The sequence below is a fragment of the Neopsephotus bourkii genome, unplaced genomic scaffold (genome assembly GCF_033783945.1).
Source record: "Neopsephotus bourkii isolate Nb327-2 ecotype Australia unplaced genomic scaffold, CSIRO-AGI_Nbou_v1 NB_1589, whole genome shotgun sequence".
Taxonomy (NCBI): Eukaryota; Metazoa; Chordata; class Aves; order Psittaciformes; family Psittacidae; genus Neopsephotus; species Neopsephotus bourkii.
Window position 1 is genome coordinate 7858404 of NW_026902065.1, and position 13965 is coordinate 7872368.

Consider the following 13965-nt stretch of genomic DNA (forward strand, 5'->3'; position numbering starts at 1 on the left):
GAAGAACAAAATGTGTACTAAGAAGGTTACAAAGGAGTAACAGCAACTTACAGATACCTCAACAGGCATATCTTCATATTCTTTAGCAATAGCATTTCTGAAAGTTTCATTCCTCTGCTGAAAAGCTTCTATCGTATTCTGAAGTGCCTGAAGAAACAGTGGAGAAATCCCTCAAACATATTACATTTAAAACAGATTCTCTGCATTCTTACCACTTAGTTAAGTAGCAGAGGGAAGCTACATCTAGAAAATATGAATATTACTTTTTTTTTATTGCTTCATTAAAAAAAAGTTTAGAAAATACAGAATTCAGATAAATTTACCTTTATCCATTCTTCCTTATCTTGTTCAGAACTAAAAGAAATATTTGAAACATTAGTCCAAAACTAGTTCAGGAAACATTTTCTCGCTATCAAAAACTTCTTGCAAAAGCTTGTGAAATAATTCTCAGGAATTTAAATTTAAACAATATTAACTGTCCATCTTAAAACAGAAAACAAAAGCATGATTTTAGGCTTTCAAAAGTTTGCAAGCACTAAGCAGTGAATTCAAGTGATAGCCTAGCCTATTTTCAAAACACTGATACTAAGATGAAGCCTCTTTCTCTAAATCTATTAATCTACTCTTTCTCATGCATATATTTAATCTTCCAAAAGCTAGATAAAAAGACTGCTTACCTGGCCTGCAACTCCAGTGTTCTCTCTTTTCCAGACACTTGAAAAGTGTGTGGATATTCTTCATTATGAGTTTCTATAATCTTCATACCATCTATGCCAACCCTGGTTCGAACGGAGAATTTTGATCCTACCAGGCTGAATTTGGGGACGCAGTAGAGCAACATGTTGTTAAACTGGGGAAAAAGAAAGAAATGCATGAGTTTGCATTATTGCAGTGTTTTGCAAAAACACTGATAAAGCCACATTTTCTACTGACAGCAGGATGATATCAGAAAGCTAGACTTTGTGGGTGACAAAGTAGATTCTTTCCCAATCAACTGATATACAAGAAAGCCAAAGTTCTAATGCAAGACAATTTCTTTTTCTTACTTGTTTAGAAATAAGATTAAAGGACACCTTGAGTAGATGACTGGTGGTTTATGCAGAGCAATCTTCATAGCATTTATTATCAACTATTCTCAGACTGGGTATTTTATAGCACTGTACAGCTTTTGTTAGAAAATCCCATTCTTAAGCCCCAGTTCTGCAACACTTACTTTAAACTGAAAAATAACTGTTTTCTTCAGTGTATATGTTTATATTTACCCTAATACCCTACTTCAGTATTAGGGTATTATCACCTAATAGGTGATACCAGCATGGTATCACCTTTTTGAGCCAGGAATGGAACCCAGCCTGTCCCATTTCCACTTTAGAGAATTAGGTACCAAAATCATTTGGATTTGTAGAAGTTGTAACTAATACTATTTGAGGAAATTATAGGTCTTTTCTCCAAGACAGAAGAACATTTCTTAGCGTTTTTATTCACTGAAACCCTCAATATCACAGGGAAAAAAAAAAAAAAAGAAAAAAAAAAGAGCAAGACAAAGATATATTCCTTTTTTAAAGATAAGAACTTTAAATAATATGCAAATGTCTAAAGCCCCAGCCTAGAAGCACAGTCATTAGCTCTATAGCATTTAATTTTCTCACATTTTTTCCCCTCACATTTTTCTCAAAATTAATTATTAAAAAGAGAAACTCACTTTGGTTAAATCCTAGTTCATAGAAATCCTGTCTAGCCTATTGCTTAATCTGTATCACAGATAAAGCCCCATCTGAGGTCTTACTATTCAATGGTTTCTCCTTTTGTTAGAAGCACAGATAAGCAGTTGTGCCTCAACAACCCATTACTAGTCTTTATTAACAAGAAGTGCAATGCCAGAGGTTTATAAGCAGAAATGTATTAGCAGATTCAATGCTAATACATTAAAAACCGTATTAGCATACAGTTGAACTATGCAATTTTTAAAACAATGAACTATATCAAAACTTTTCCAAGGGAGTTGTAAGGGGGCATGGCTGTAGTTTTTCAGTTCCAAGACACAGCACACACCCGACAAGAGGATGACCTGCCATGATAACGAGCTCCCACAGGACCGTAAGACTTTACTGGGACCTCAACACACAATCTATCAGGACTAGAACATTAAACTTTCACATTTCAATTTCATGAGAACATCAAAGTTCTTGTGCTCTAGGACCTGCATTTATAATCAGCAGCCACTTTAGGTAAAAGTGAACTGCTGGACACTGGTTCCATTGGTTTAAAACCAGGTATTCCATTCTAGCCACTCCATTCAAGCCTTTCTGTAAGCAGTGTAAGTTTTACTCAAGCTCTAATATCACTAGTGGAAAGGCACTGACATCAGCTAGAGAGGATTTCCTTCTCTCTTTGGTAGTTCTTTTGCATTTAGAAAGATATGCAGCCGCTCCTGCAAACACAGGCCACCATACTTACTAGGAAAAGATACCGTTCTTGAGCAGATGTATTGCGAGCAGCGAGTTTAAGGATCTGTCCTTCTTTTATTAGTTCATTTGAAGGGTTCACAATGTCTTCCTCTTCTCCCAGCATCTCGTATATCTCTAACAATTTCTTCAGATTCTCCTTTACAGGGAAAATACAGTTATAAAACTAATTAAAAACACAGATCTTTAAGCTTATTTAAATGAAATTATGGGAGCTTGTGTAAGCCTGGAGAATGTTAGCTTTGAAAAACATATATATGCCTGTTATGTATAGTCAGACGTATAGGCTGATTAAATTAGTTGATGCAGTAACAAGTACTTTTAGGAATGTTACCTCCTTGGTAATTTTAAAAATGTAGTTATACATGCAGCCTGTATTATGTCTTGTCCAAAGTATCTTACATACTTAATCAAGTGCCTATCATGCCAGCCTAATATTGTAGAGAAGCAGTAACTACTCTTTACAAACATTATCCTTCCACTGACAAGCACAGATGAAACAAGGTTAAGTGCCCAGCGTGGTATCACCTATTTGAGCGAGGAGATGAACTCAGCCTGTTCCACCTTCCACTTTAGAGAATTAGGTGCAATGCTAGATTTTGCTTATCATTCCCAGGAGCTATATAAATACATTAAGTAGGAGCAATCCCTGGACCCAGGGAACCCTTTTTTTTGGGTAGTTTTGCATTTCACGGTCCTAGCTTCACCAAACACTCAAATATAATATATTAAAAAGTGACCAGGGAAACAAGGATAATTTACCATTTTTCTTATTGCACTATTCGAGTGACTTGCTGCAGTGGATATAATTTCCAGGGATTCTAGACAGAAAGAAAAGAAAAAAGTAAACCCCAAAAGCTGCACTTTTACATATTACACATGAGGGGAAAAAAAAAAAAAGGATCAGTCTACAAAACCGTCTACCATTTTTATGTAAATTACACACTATAATAAATTTCTTAAGTTATCAACAAAAAAATAACCAAGGTAAAGTGGAAAGCATAAGAAAGTCAACTACCAAATAGAAACTATAATCTGGAAAGATCAGAAGAGAATTACTGCAGATTACTTTAGTGCTGCAGCATTTAGAATCATGTTTTTTATGACATGACCACTCATGGCTCTCTCCCCTCTTTTCCCAGAGTAGTCCAGGATATCAAACTCTGTTTTTTTAATTGAAACAACTCACTAACAATGAAGTATTAAAAAAAAAATAAATTATCTGGCCAGTAATTTTGAACAATCACGTAAATATCTTGAACTGTTCTTGTGTAAATACAGGGAGGTATAAATTTAAAAATGGGCTGTTCTTTTTCCTACAGGAGAAGATACAATAATGAGTGTAACTCCATTTTTTTTACAGACACACATTCCAAATGTGCATAAAGCAAACCAAAATGACAACAAAAGCAAAAAAAAAAAAAAAAACACCACCAAAGAAAAACCACCACAACCCCTGATCATCCACAAAGCAAATAAATCCTGTGCGCTAATCCAAACCTAAAGCAAAACTTAGGCACTCCAGGAGGAGGACACTAAAGGCTTTAGAACTTTTAAATTAACCTCATCCTTTTTCCCCCCACAAAGAATCCTACAATCCTGCATGTCCCCTTAAGAAAATTTGGCATTTTTTCCAGAGGGACTTTGCCTCTTCACTCTGTTTTTCCTGAGAATATCTCTAACTTACAGTATCCTCTTACTAAATCTTATTTCAGCTCTTTTAATGGCTAGAAGATATTTACTTTCAGCATCTTTCCAGTCTAGAGAATCCTGAGGCAATTTCCTTAGGTAGTCCTTTAGAAGCATCTCGTAGCGTGGAATGCGTTGTACTGGTTCTAGCATGTGATGTTGCAATGTCAAATTTCCACACACTTTTTCCTTCTAAAAAATTGTAAACATATTTCAATGTAGCAGGCAAAAATGTTATTACGATATAGTAAAATAAAAGTTATGATTGATGAAACACAATGTATTTTGAAATGTGCATGAGAGACCTTCTGAGAGAAAATAGAACTACTTTACCAAACCAAATAATTAGAAATACTTTCCTAAAAATAATTGTAAAATCTTTGTTAAGTATCCAAAAGATCTCCCAAACTCCAGTGTATTTTAAATTAGGCTTGTAATGACTCAGACAAGAGAATAACTACTGAAGAACAGTTCATGACCACCTATTAGAAAATATTGCTTAAATAGACTCTGAAGGTTTATTTTACCTGTCTGCGGAAAAGCTTTTTCTGAGCTTCACTTACAATGTAAACCCCCTCATCAGTGTTTTAAGATGCATATTAATTTATGCAATTAAAAGATTTCATTCAAATGCACATCGTTGTCTTCCCTGGCTTCGAATCATGAGACCCCGCTGAGCAGTAAAATTTAAGCAGAAAAATCTTATCCCAGCCTTAGGTGCTTAGTCTGCCCTGACACACATACCTGCCAATTCACAGGGAAACCTACAGGGAGCACCAGAGGGTACAAAAAGCACATTAAGACTTAACGCACTGCTGAACTACAAAGCTTTCTTTACCTTTTGCGCCTCAGCATTGAGGATTGCATACCTACACCCAAAGCATAAAGCTCTGTGTTAACAGCACTCGTGAGAATCAACACAGTACTTACAGATTCAGTGTGAGGATCTATAATTGCACTGATAGGTCACTTGATACTAATTTTTGTTGCAGATACCAAAACTAAATGCTGCTTTAAGATAAATAATACAAAATAGCATTCTTTCAGTTTTCTTGTGTTTCAACCTTTTTACTTCGGTCCTCTATTTTGCAGTTGAAAGTCTGGATGTGTGGGGGTATATGTGCACATATGAAGGGAGAAGGTGAAGAAGCAGAATGCAGTATGAAGCAGACAAAATGAACAATCCTTAATTCTAAGGAATTTAGTATTTTATTTTCTCTTTAATCCTTTTCTCACCCTATATAAACTATATATTTTCATATATGCTTGTATTACTTGGAGATTGATGTTATTCTCCCCATTACCTGAATGTCTTGAATAATGAATTTGAATTGAGGTGACCGTTCAGTCCATGTTTTCACCAATTCCATGGCATTATCAAAATTCTTCACATATTCTCCATACATCTTGAGGAAAGGAGCTAACTTTTGCAGAATGTCTCCAATTCTGGGGGTGGTAGTCCTGCAAAGTAAGAGGGTGGAATCTCAGAGCAAACAGGAAAGAAAAAAGTCACACAAGGTTATACAGAGAATTAAATAACCTTTCATAGAGAAACCTTCAAGTGTTTAATAGAGAATCCTTCTGTTTAGGATTGCCTGCTACAGAGTTCCAACATAACCATTAAAACTGACTAGAATTAACATAGAGAGTGTTTGTATCATCTTCGATGATGTATAAGCATTATAGGTCATGTAGAGCACTAAAGAAAGAAAAGCCACCTATAATGAAAAACTTGAAAGGTTTTGTTTGCAAAACATGGCCCAATTTATTTTATTTGCAGTTCCTTAAAGCTTCATTATCTTCTTTTGACCACGCTTACCCCTTCAAACATCTAACCGGTGTTTTTTTGAGGACTAAACCCATACTGTACAGTTTCCCTTCTGTGTCTTATATAAATACATGTATTGACAGCTTTCAAAAACCATTATCTAAGAAAAACTATGAAGTAGAAAGAATCCCTTTGATTCCAGGCTTTTTTGTGAGAACTACAAAACCAGTAGGGTTGGAAGAGATCTCGGAAGATCATCTAGTCTTACTGATAGCATCCTCAAATAAAATAGAATAGTAAAAACTGGAGAGGCACAGAGAAGCAGCACTCCTGATGCACAAAAAGAAAGCAGAACAGCGTGCAGGTATCTCTGAGAACTACAATAAGAAGCAAATTTCCCATTTTGTTTTCAAGAACAGACTCAGAAACTCAGTATCTCTGAAAGTCTGCAAGCAATGTTGTGGGAGTGGTTTAAAGTGAAGCGACCTACTGCAATTTCTTCATCAGTCTACTTCAACACACAACTCCAAAAGAAAAGCTCTGCGGAAGAGAAGAGTTATTCATATTGTGAATATTACCAAGTGAATATTGCCACAACTGGCAAAATCTGGCCCAGCTTCAGCCATGTCTTGCAGGGCGAGAGCGAGTAAAGGAGGTGGAGGCTCAAAAGGTACCTGTGCAAGACCTGGCAGAGGTCTGAGCTACTGCTGTGCGTGGTAACTAGAGAAGGGGGCAAGTATAGTGGGAAGCTGGCCTCTGAAATCACCTCTGAAGGGTGATTGTTCTCTCCACCCTTAATTGGTTTGATGTATTTGTTCAACCACTCTATATGCAAGCAGACACATACATTTTCAAAGGCAAGCTAGCAAATTAAACCAAAACCCCACTCCTTTAATTCACTAAATGTTATTTTCCTGGGTTATAATTTTATTGCAATGTAGCGGCCTAATTTTTAACCAAAAATAAATGACAAATCATGCCAATTCCAATAGAACTGAAGGAAATGTGAATACATTTCTAAAGGTCACCAAAAAACCAAAACAAACCCACAGACATTAATGTTTTCTGACAAATTTTACAGATAATTATAACATTTTACAATTAAAAAAACCTTAAAGCAAAAAGTCTTTTTATCCAAAGAAACTGGCACAAAAAAAGAATACTTCTACTTAAATGTTTCACAACTATTACTAGACAGACATCAAAAGCAAATGTTAGAACTTTTATAAACCAAGAAGTATGAACAGTTTAGTTTGCTATGTCTGCTCCTTGGAACCTGTGGCTGCTCATTTATACAGAGCACTGCCATTTCACCATCAATAAAGGTTCAAAAATTCCTAACTGCTTTCATGCAAGACTCTTATATGTCCAAAGAATCTGGAGCTGTAAAAACACAAATTCATCATCATTTCAGGTAAGAAAGACAAGGTCCACATCACAGAAAGAGCTCTGGAAGAATAGGGAGGACAAGGGAAGTCACAGGAAGCAGAACCTTCTGAGGACCGCATCCTCCCTTGATGAACTTACAAGTATAGACAACTAGTTCATCCCGTATTCAAACACTACATGCCATGAGCCAAAATACTGAATTCTACCAAGTGCCATCAGGTCCAAGACAATTACTGTTGGGTACAAAGATGAGAAAGAGAACTTTCACCATGGATGCAAATCAGCACTGCACTCCTGCTGACAACAACGATACCATCATAACTTGAGTCAAGAACAGGACTTTATATTGTAATGTAGGTACAGAAGTACAAAGTGTTTCTGTGTTATCTGACCACGATGATATTAACCTTTACATTCTAAAAACTCAAACATGAAATAGCTGACTTACTAATGATTTGTAGCATCTCATTTCAAACCATGGCTACAAGAAAACTAAGGAAATGTTTGTAAAGGTGACTATGGAACAACTGCTTCCTCTTCCAATATACAATCTAAGAGGCATCTAACAAAATTGGAAGTTGCAGTTTCAAAGCAAAACAAATCATATGAGTAGGTCTGGTTTGTAATTTCTGCAGATTCCAAAACTTTGTGTTGAAGGAGTGAAATAATTTTTTCACACCTCCACCCTGAAGCTATCATGCTGTGTTCTTATATTCCGCCCAGATACCTGCTCTCGGTTATCCTCTAGTACACAATACAAAGTTAGATAGGTATTTTGTTTGATGTGAGACCACTGTTATGCTCTGTTATGCTTTTTCCATGGGAAATATGTTACAATAAGGCTACTTCTAGTGTTTCCAAGCCATATGTTGTAAAAGATATTTGGCTCCAGCTGTTGCTCCACTTATTCAAAATGCAACTACCAGACAATCTCATTTCTACCCAAAAAGCTTAGATTCACACTTCCTTTTCTTCTAAGAAAAAAGAATTTGCTTCTGATCTACTTTCCCAGTTGCAAAAGCATATGTTTTTCATTTCAATTTTCAAAACAAACCCCAACTCTGGGAAAGTGTCAGAAATTTTTATTCAACTATTTTTAATGGAAGCTAAAGAATAATAGAAGTGGTGCATAAACCTACCAACAGAACATGTTTAAGTAATGTTCTATGTCTAATTAGGGGAACTGCTGAGGAAAATGTACTATCTGGCAGAAGCTGTTGTGCCAGACAGTTCATAGACTGGTGATGCAGAGGGAAAATTATCTTTCCCTCAATTTTTTCTTTCAGCAATGGTCAGAAATAATTCTCTTCAACTGCACGCTTTCTTCTAACTCCTCCCAGAAGCATAATGTTTTATGGACATTTAAACAGGCTGCCTCAGGTACATCACAGAGGTTGTTTCCAAGCTATGTGGAAAGATAATTTCTGTATGATGCAATTTATTACTTTTGCAAAAATAGTAGTGAAAGCACATCTGCAAAAGCACTTTTCAAGTCCTGAAACACGGTATTACACACACAGTATTAGTCAGCAATTTAGAATTTTGCATATGCTTAAGATAGTGCAACCCATCTTCTATGCTCTACAAGGTATCTCATCTTCTGTGCTCTACAAGGTATCTAGAGCAAAATTTTAAGAATACCTCACAAATTTCATTTCAAATATATACAGCACTCCCATAAAGCTGATTTGTAAACATCATTACAATAAGTTAAACTCCACTTCTCATGAATATGCACTCTATTTTAATCTCAGTATTCATATTCCCTACAGACTTTTTTCAGTTGATTAGAAGAAAAGGGTGAGGCTACCTTACATGGTCATTTTGCAAGGAACATAAGGTAAGGTGTCAGCCTTCCTGTATCTCAGGATGCTTACATTATATTTACTTTCTTGCACTATCAGCTATACAATGCTATCATGTGTTTGTGGATGGTAACTATTCTATTTTCAAGAATCATTATTTTAAATGGGAAATCATCTTACAGAGTCAGAAGACACACAACCATTCTCTAAAGCACAACTGTGTGGTTTAAGAGCTGTGTATATGACGCAAATATGTTATTTCTCAATTTTTAAGTGTGATTTTTCACAATTAAGGAGTTATATGAAAGTGTAACTGCAAATTATATACGAATGAACACTTGAATTCCTCATAACAAACCCTAGATAATATGGAATACAGGACCCAAACAGGTGCTGAGGTGAAACAACTGGATGAAGCAATATTTGTAGGGTTTTTTGGGTTGGTTAGTTGTTTAATGAGACAACCCCTTTCCCAAATAAGGTAGGGAACAGCAGTGGTTTGGGACTTTTTTCCACAGTTACATAGAGACCAAAAGTATGTAGCTATATTTTAGTATCTCCAGAATTACATGTACCAAGGATAAAGATATTACAGTATCTTGAAATAATCATTGCAGAGTATATTTACACCTTGGCTATCCTTCTTGCTTGCTCCAAATAGAAGTCAAGAAAAGCTAGGGGGGAAATGGCCCCAGAATATACCTGACATGGATTTTTATTCCAAACATGAAACCAAAACACAGAAAAATAAGAATGTATTTCTTATTGCAGAAAGTGGTAATGACAAAGGTTACTGTGCATAGCACAGTACATAGCATAGCACAAAATACATTATTTATCTCAATTTTGTATTCTGTACAGTGAATTCACCAAGTAGCACACAATTTCAGTCTGAACCCCTAATTCATCAAGGTATTTAATCATGAGTAATCTTACTGGCTTCAGTGAACTACATGTCCTTTATTTTGTGCAAATTATGCAAGTCCTCTACTGAGTCAGATCATAACAAGGAGTGGAAGAGCAGATGTCCTCCTACCCACAGTACTTCCTGGGCTTGGAGCACTTTATTATGAAGGTACCTTCCCTCTCTCGATCCTGTGACACAGTTTTAGTAGTATATTAACCAGTGAATTGCCTCTTACCATTCTTGCATTCTTTTCTCAAGTTCTGGAAGTAAGAATTTACTGTGGAAGGCATTTATCGATGAAATGTTAGAAAAGATTTTGTTGACCACTTCAGCTGGAAATGAACCTCTGTTGGCTTCCTCGAGGAGTCTGGAATAGAATACCTGCAATACAAAAAGAGAGCCCCAAACATATCAGCCTATTATCTTTAATCAGTGAAAGACCACTTATTTATCCCTTTTATTCCAACTGAAACAAGATTAATATTTCAATAATATAGACAGGTAATGACAAACTTATTTATTGTCTTTCCATCACTGGAAGTAAAAGCTTCTCCCCTTACACCACACGTGTTTTTTCTTGTGAACCAGGAAAGCTCTGCAGGCAGAGCAGACATAAGGAAAGACAAACTGAAGTAGTGCCATTCTGGATAAACTCCAGGCATCCTGTCTGTTTTAACAGCTAGATCATCTCAGCTTTCCCAGTTTTCTAGCTGTATTTCCCACCCTTGCTTTCTTTTCAATTAGCATGATCTCTGATTACCATTAGCACAGCCACTCTCCTTATATGATATATCCCCTCATCCTTCTGAAATCGAAGTAATTGCAGACTATGAGCAGTCTTCACACACCATTTAAAGCATCAGAGTGGTCATGTTCTGATTGGATTCTGTTATAGTATCTTTTTAAAAAAGATATTCTTTCCCCATCAGTGGGCTCTACCTGACTAAATGCAGCTACAAAATGTCTAGAGACATGTGCAGCTGTTAACATGCACATAAAACAGTGCTTATGGGGAGCTCTGGTCCTTTTACCTCCCTCTCCCATGCTTGAATAGACTGCATCTCCCTAAAGAGAGCTTCAGCAGTTTGGGTAAGGGCTAGGGAAAGAAGAAAAGAGTCTGAAGACAGGAACTTTGATCATCCCAATTGAGAAAGCAGAAGTACCTTAAAACAAAAAAAATCCATATGCATTTTCAAATCCTTTAAAACATACTTGCCATGCTACACCTCCAAGAGGACAGTTAGTTAATTTTGACAAGTTACTTTGAAGACCATAAAGGTTACATAACTTTTTAACCAAGTTTAGAAACGTAAGTCATTTCCAGGTCTTCTCCTGGTTTCCCCTTATTAGCAGCAGTTGAGCAGCTTCAGAACTCCATCCAGTTAATATTTGGAAAACAGGCATAGGAGTGATTCACTTATGATCACACTAAAGAAAATAACTGTACATTACCCATCAGAAAAAACTACGAATTAAGTAAATATTTTCCTTTTTATTTTTAAGCTTCTCTAAATCAGAGCACTTTTTCTGCAATGCTTTGTCTTTTCAAACACACCACATATCCATCCTAGTATGGATCTGCTAGGTAAATCCACTTTCATGAGGATGGTTATTTACATCCCCAAGCAGTATGAACAATTATTCTATCAGTTGAGACTTTTTACTCTCCATCAACCATTTTTACAAGACTTAAGCGTTATACCTGAGAAATTTAAACAGCAATGTCTCAGAAAAATATCACGGAGTAAGACAATACAAAGTTACAGGCATCCAGGTAAAACTGATGAGTTATGTGAAGAAGTAAAGACTTTAAAAGGAAAGTACTCAAAACCTGCAAACTTTCTTGTTTAAGAAATATAAATTTGATTCTACAGAGCACAAAAAAGTCAACCCTTTCTTTGCAGGAACTTTCCTGCAGGGTAATTTCTGTTCACTTCAATGAGATATAGTCTAAATGTACAGTGGGAAAAAAGTGTAGTATGGGCACCTTCGCAGGTTCTTGGGCACTAAAGAAAGACTTTGATTGGGTAGCTCAAGTTTGAAAGATTTAGTAAGTTTTTAGTGGGTGGGTGATTTCAGTATTGTAAAATGATACCCTTCTCTATTTCACCAGAAGCCAAGAAATGGTCATCCATCCTCTGTTGGAAGGGCTATCGGTATGCTCTACTATTGCTTATAGTGACATCTATACACACAGAACATACTGCATTCATACCCACAAAATCCAAACGCTTTTAAGAACACTACATTTTTAAAAGAGAAACATAGGCAAAGTTATGTGGCAGAAGCAAATGACTGACTGAAAAAGTCAGCAAAACATGAAAAACATGCCACCTTTTATGTAATTTAAATACACACTTATACATAGCCATTCGAATTAATTCAAGGCAAGATAATAAACACAAATTGAAGAAAAACATACCCCATCTAGGAGGTCAAGTCTGCTGACGTAGGCTTTTTCTGTTTGCAGAAGTTCACTGGCAATTTTATGACGTTTTTGCTCATCTGTCTCCTGGAGGAAAATAAGAAGAGCTCTTAGAATAATGGAGGAAATGTAATTTATTATTTAAAAATTTTGAATAGACATATGGTTACCTTACAGTCCAAAGAACAATTGAAATCCAAGTTTCACATTTAGTAATACACACCCCACTTTGAAAAAATACAAACTTTTCAGCAGTTTAGTCAATAAATACAGAAGTCAGAGACAGGTAAAAATCAGTCAAAGAGCAGAGCAAAATTCAAAGCCTAAAACTTTTCGTATTTCCCTGTTTTTACAGGGATCTTTGCCAAAGCACCACTCAGCAGATCACCTCATATCCTAGTAATCGAGTATACCTGACCTTTCAGAGCTGGAGGAACTGATTTGCTGAGTAAGAGGGAACAGATGGGATCAGTTGGCGTTCGTCCCCACCCCCATCTCAAAAGTTTTTCGAACTGCACGTTCTTTGTATGACAAAATTATTGAAAAAATATCATGCAAAATGTTTTGTGTTCATCAATACACTCATTGCTGATTAATTGTTGACTGCAATGAGAGGGCTCCTTCGCTCTGTATTTATGGAAGTCACTTCATCTTAGGGAAAATTTTCACTTAAAGTTTTTCATTCCAATAAATAAGTTTTTGATTCTTCTGTTGAATGAAAACTTAAAATGTTTATTCAAACTTCAATATTAAACTAAACATGTCTGAATATAAAATTGTGAGTTGCTGTGAGAAGTTACTTCAAAAAAAAAACAAAAACCAATGAAAGCACAGCCTTCTACAATATTAAAACAGCACAGAAATGCCTCAGGCTCATGAGTGTCAAATTCAACAAAACAAGACTTCCATGACAAGATTTTTTTTCTTCCAGATTTAGAAGTGCTCACATCTAACAACATCCAAGTCTTTTCCTAAGTAAACAGCAGTCTCAGCACAGCACTTATGGGAAAGTGGCAACTTAATAGACAAACCATGGAAAGACTTCATTAAAAAAATAAAGAGGAGAGCTTGAGAGAATCATTTGTGATTTCAAGCTGCACACTGCTTTCCACAAGAGTATGATAAACATGTGCAAGTACATTTATAAGGGTGGTTTGCAGAATACTGAATACTAAAGTACAGTCTTTTCATGTAAGGACTTTGGTGGGGTTTTTTTCCCCCTTTTTCAGTATTCAGTATTTCAAGTCTGAACACATTTCAATTCTAATCTTCAGTATTAACAGTCACACTGCTACATGGCAAGCCTCCTCCCTAAATATAGGCTTTCAACAGTAACTTCAAAGCTGTTCATTAAATCTGTTTAAATCAGCACAGCAACCACAGTAATGTACAGAACAGCATTTTAAGTGCTGTCAAGAGACATTGTAGGGAGCTGGAGAATTAGCTATTAATGGCTACAGCACGCCGTTTAGTACAGCCATTTACAAGGGATCTCATATGTGGACTAGAGGCACAAA

The 13965-nt window shown here is 36.0% G+C and overlaps 1 protein-coding gene across 6 annotated transcripts in view; it reads right to left on the reverse strand.

Moving 5' to 3' along the window:
* Window positions 1-13965, reverse strand: part of FGD4 (FYVE, RhoGEF and PH domain containing 4) — a 111750-nt gene that overhangs the window by 5331 nt on the left and 92454 nt on the right. For 5 of the 6 annotated variants that reach the window (XM_061372046.1, XM_061372049.1, XM_061372050.1 and 2 more), the window contains exons 5-13: window positions 12446-12535; window positions 10259-10404; window positions 5459-5615; window positions 4208-4346; window positions 3228-3286; window positions 2458-2604; window positions 678-850; window positions 324-354; window positions 52-147 (exon numbers count right to left, since the gene is read on the reverse strand). In XM_061372046.1, the coding sequence (XP_061228030.1) occupies window positions 52-147; window positions 324-354; window positions 678-850; window positions 2458-2604; window positions 3228-3286; window positions 4208-4346; window positions 5459-5615; window positions 10259-10404; window positions 12446-12535 (1038 nt within the window). The remainder of the gene's footprint in view (window positions 1-51; window positions 148-323; window positions 355-677; window positions 851-2457; window positions 2605-3227; window positions 3287-4207; window positions 4347-5458; window positions 5616-10258; window positions 10405-12445; window positions 12536-13965) is intronic. The other variant, XM_061372047.1, reaches the window with a different exon arrangement.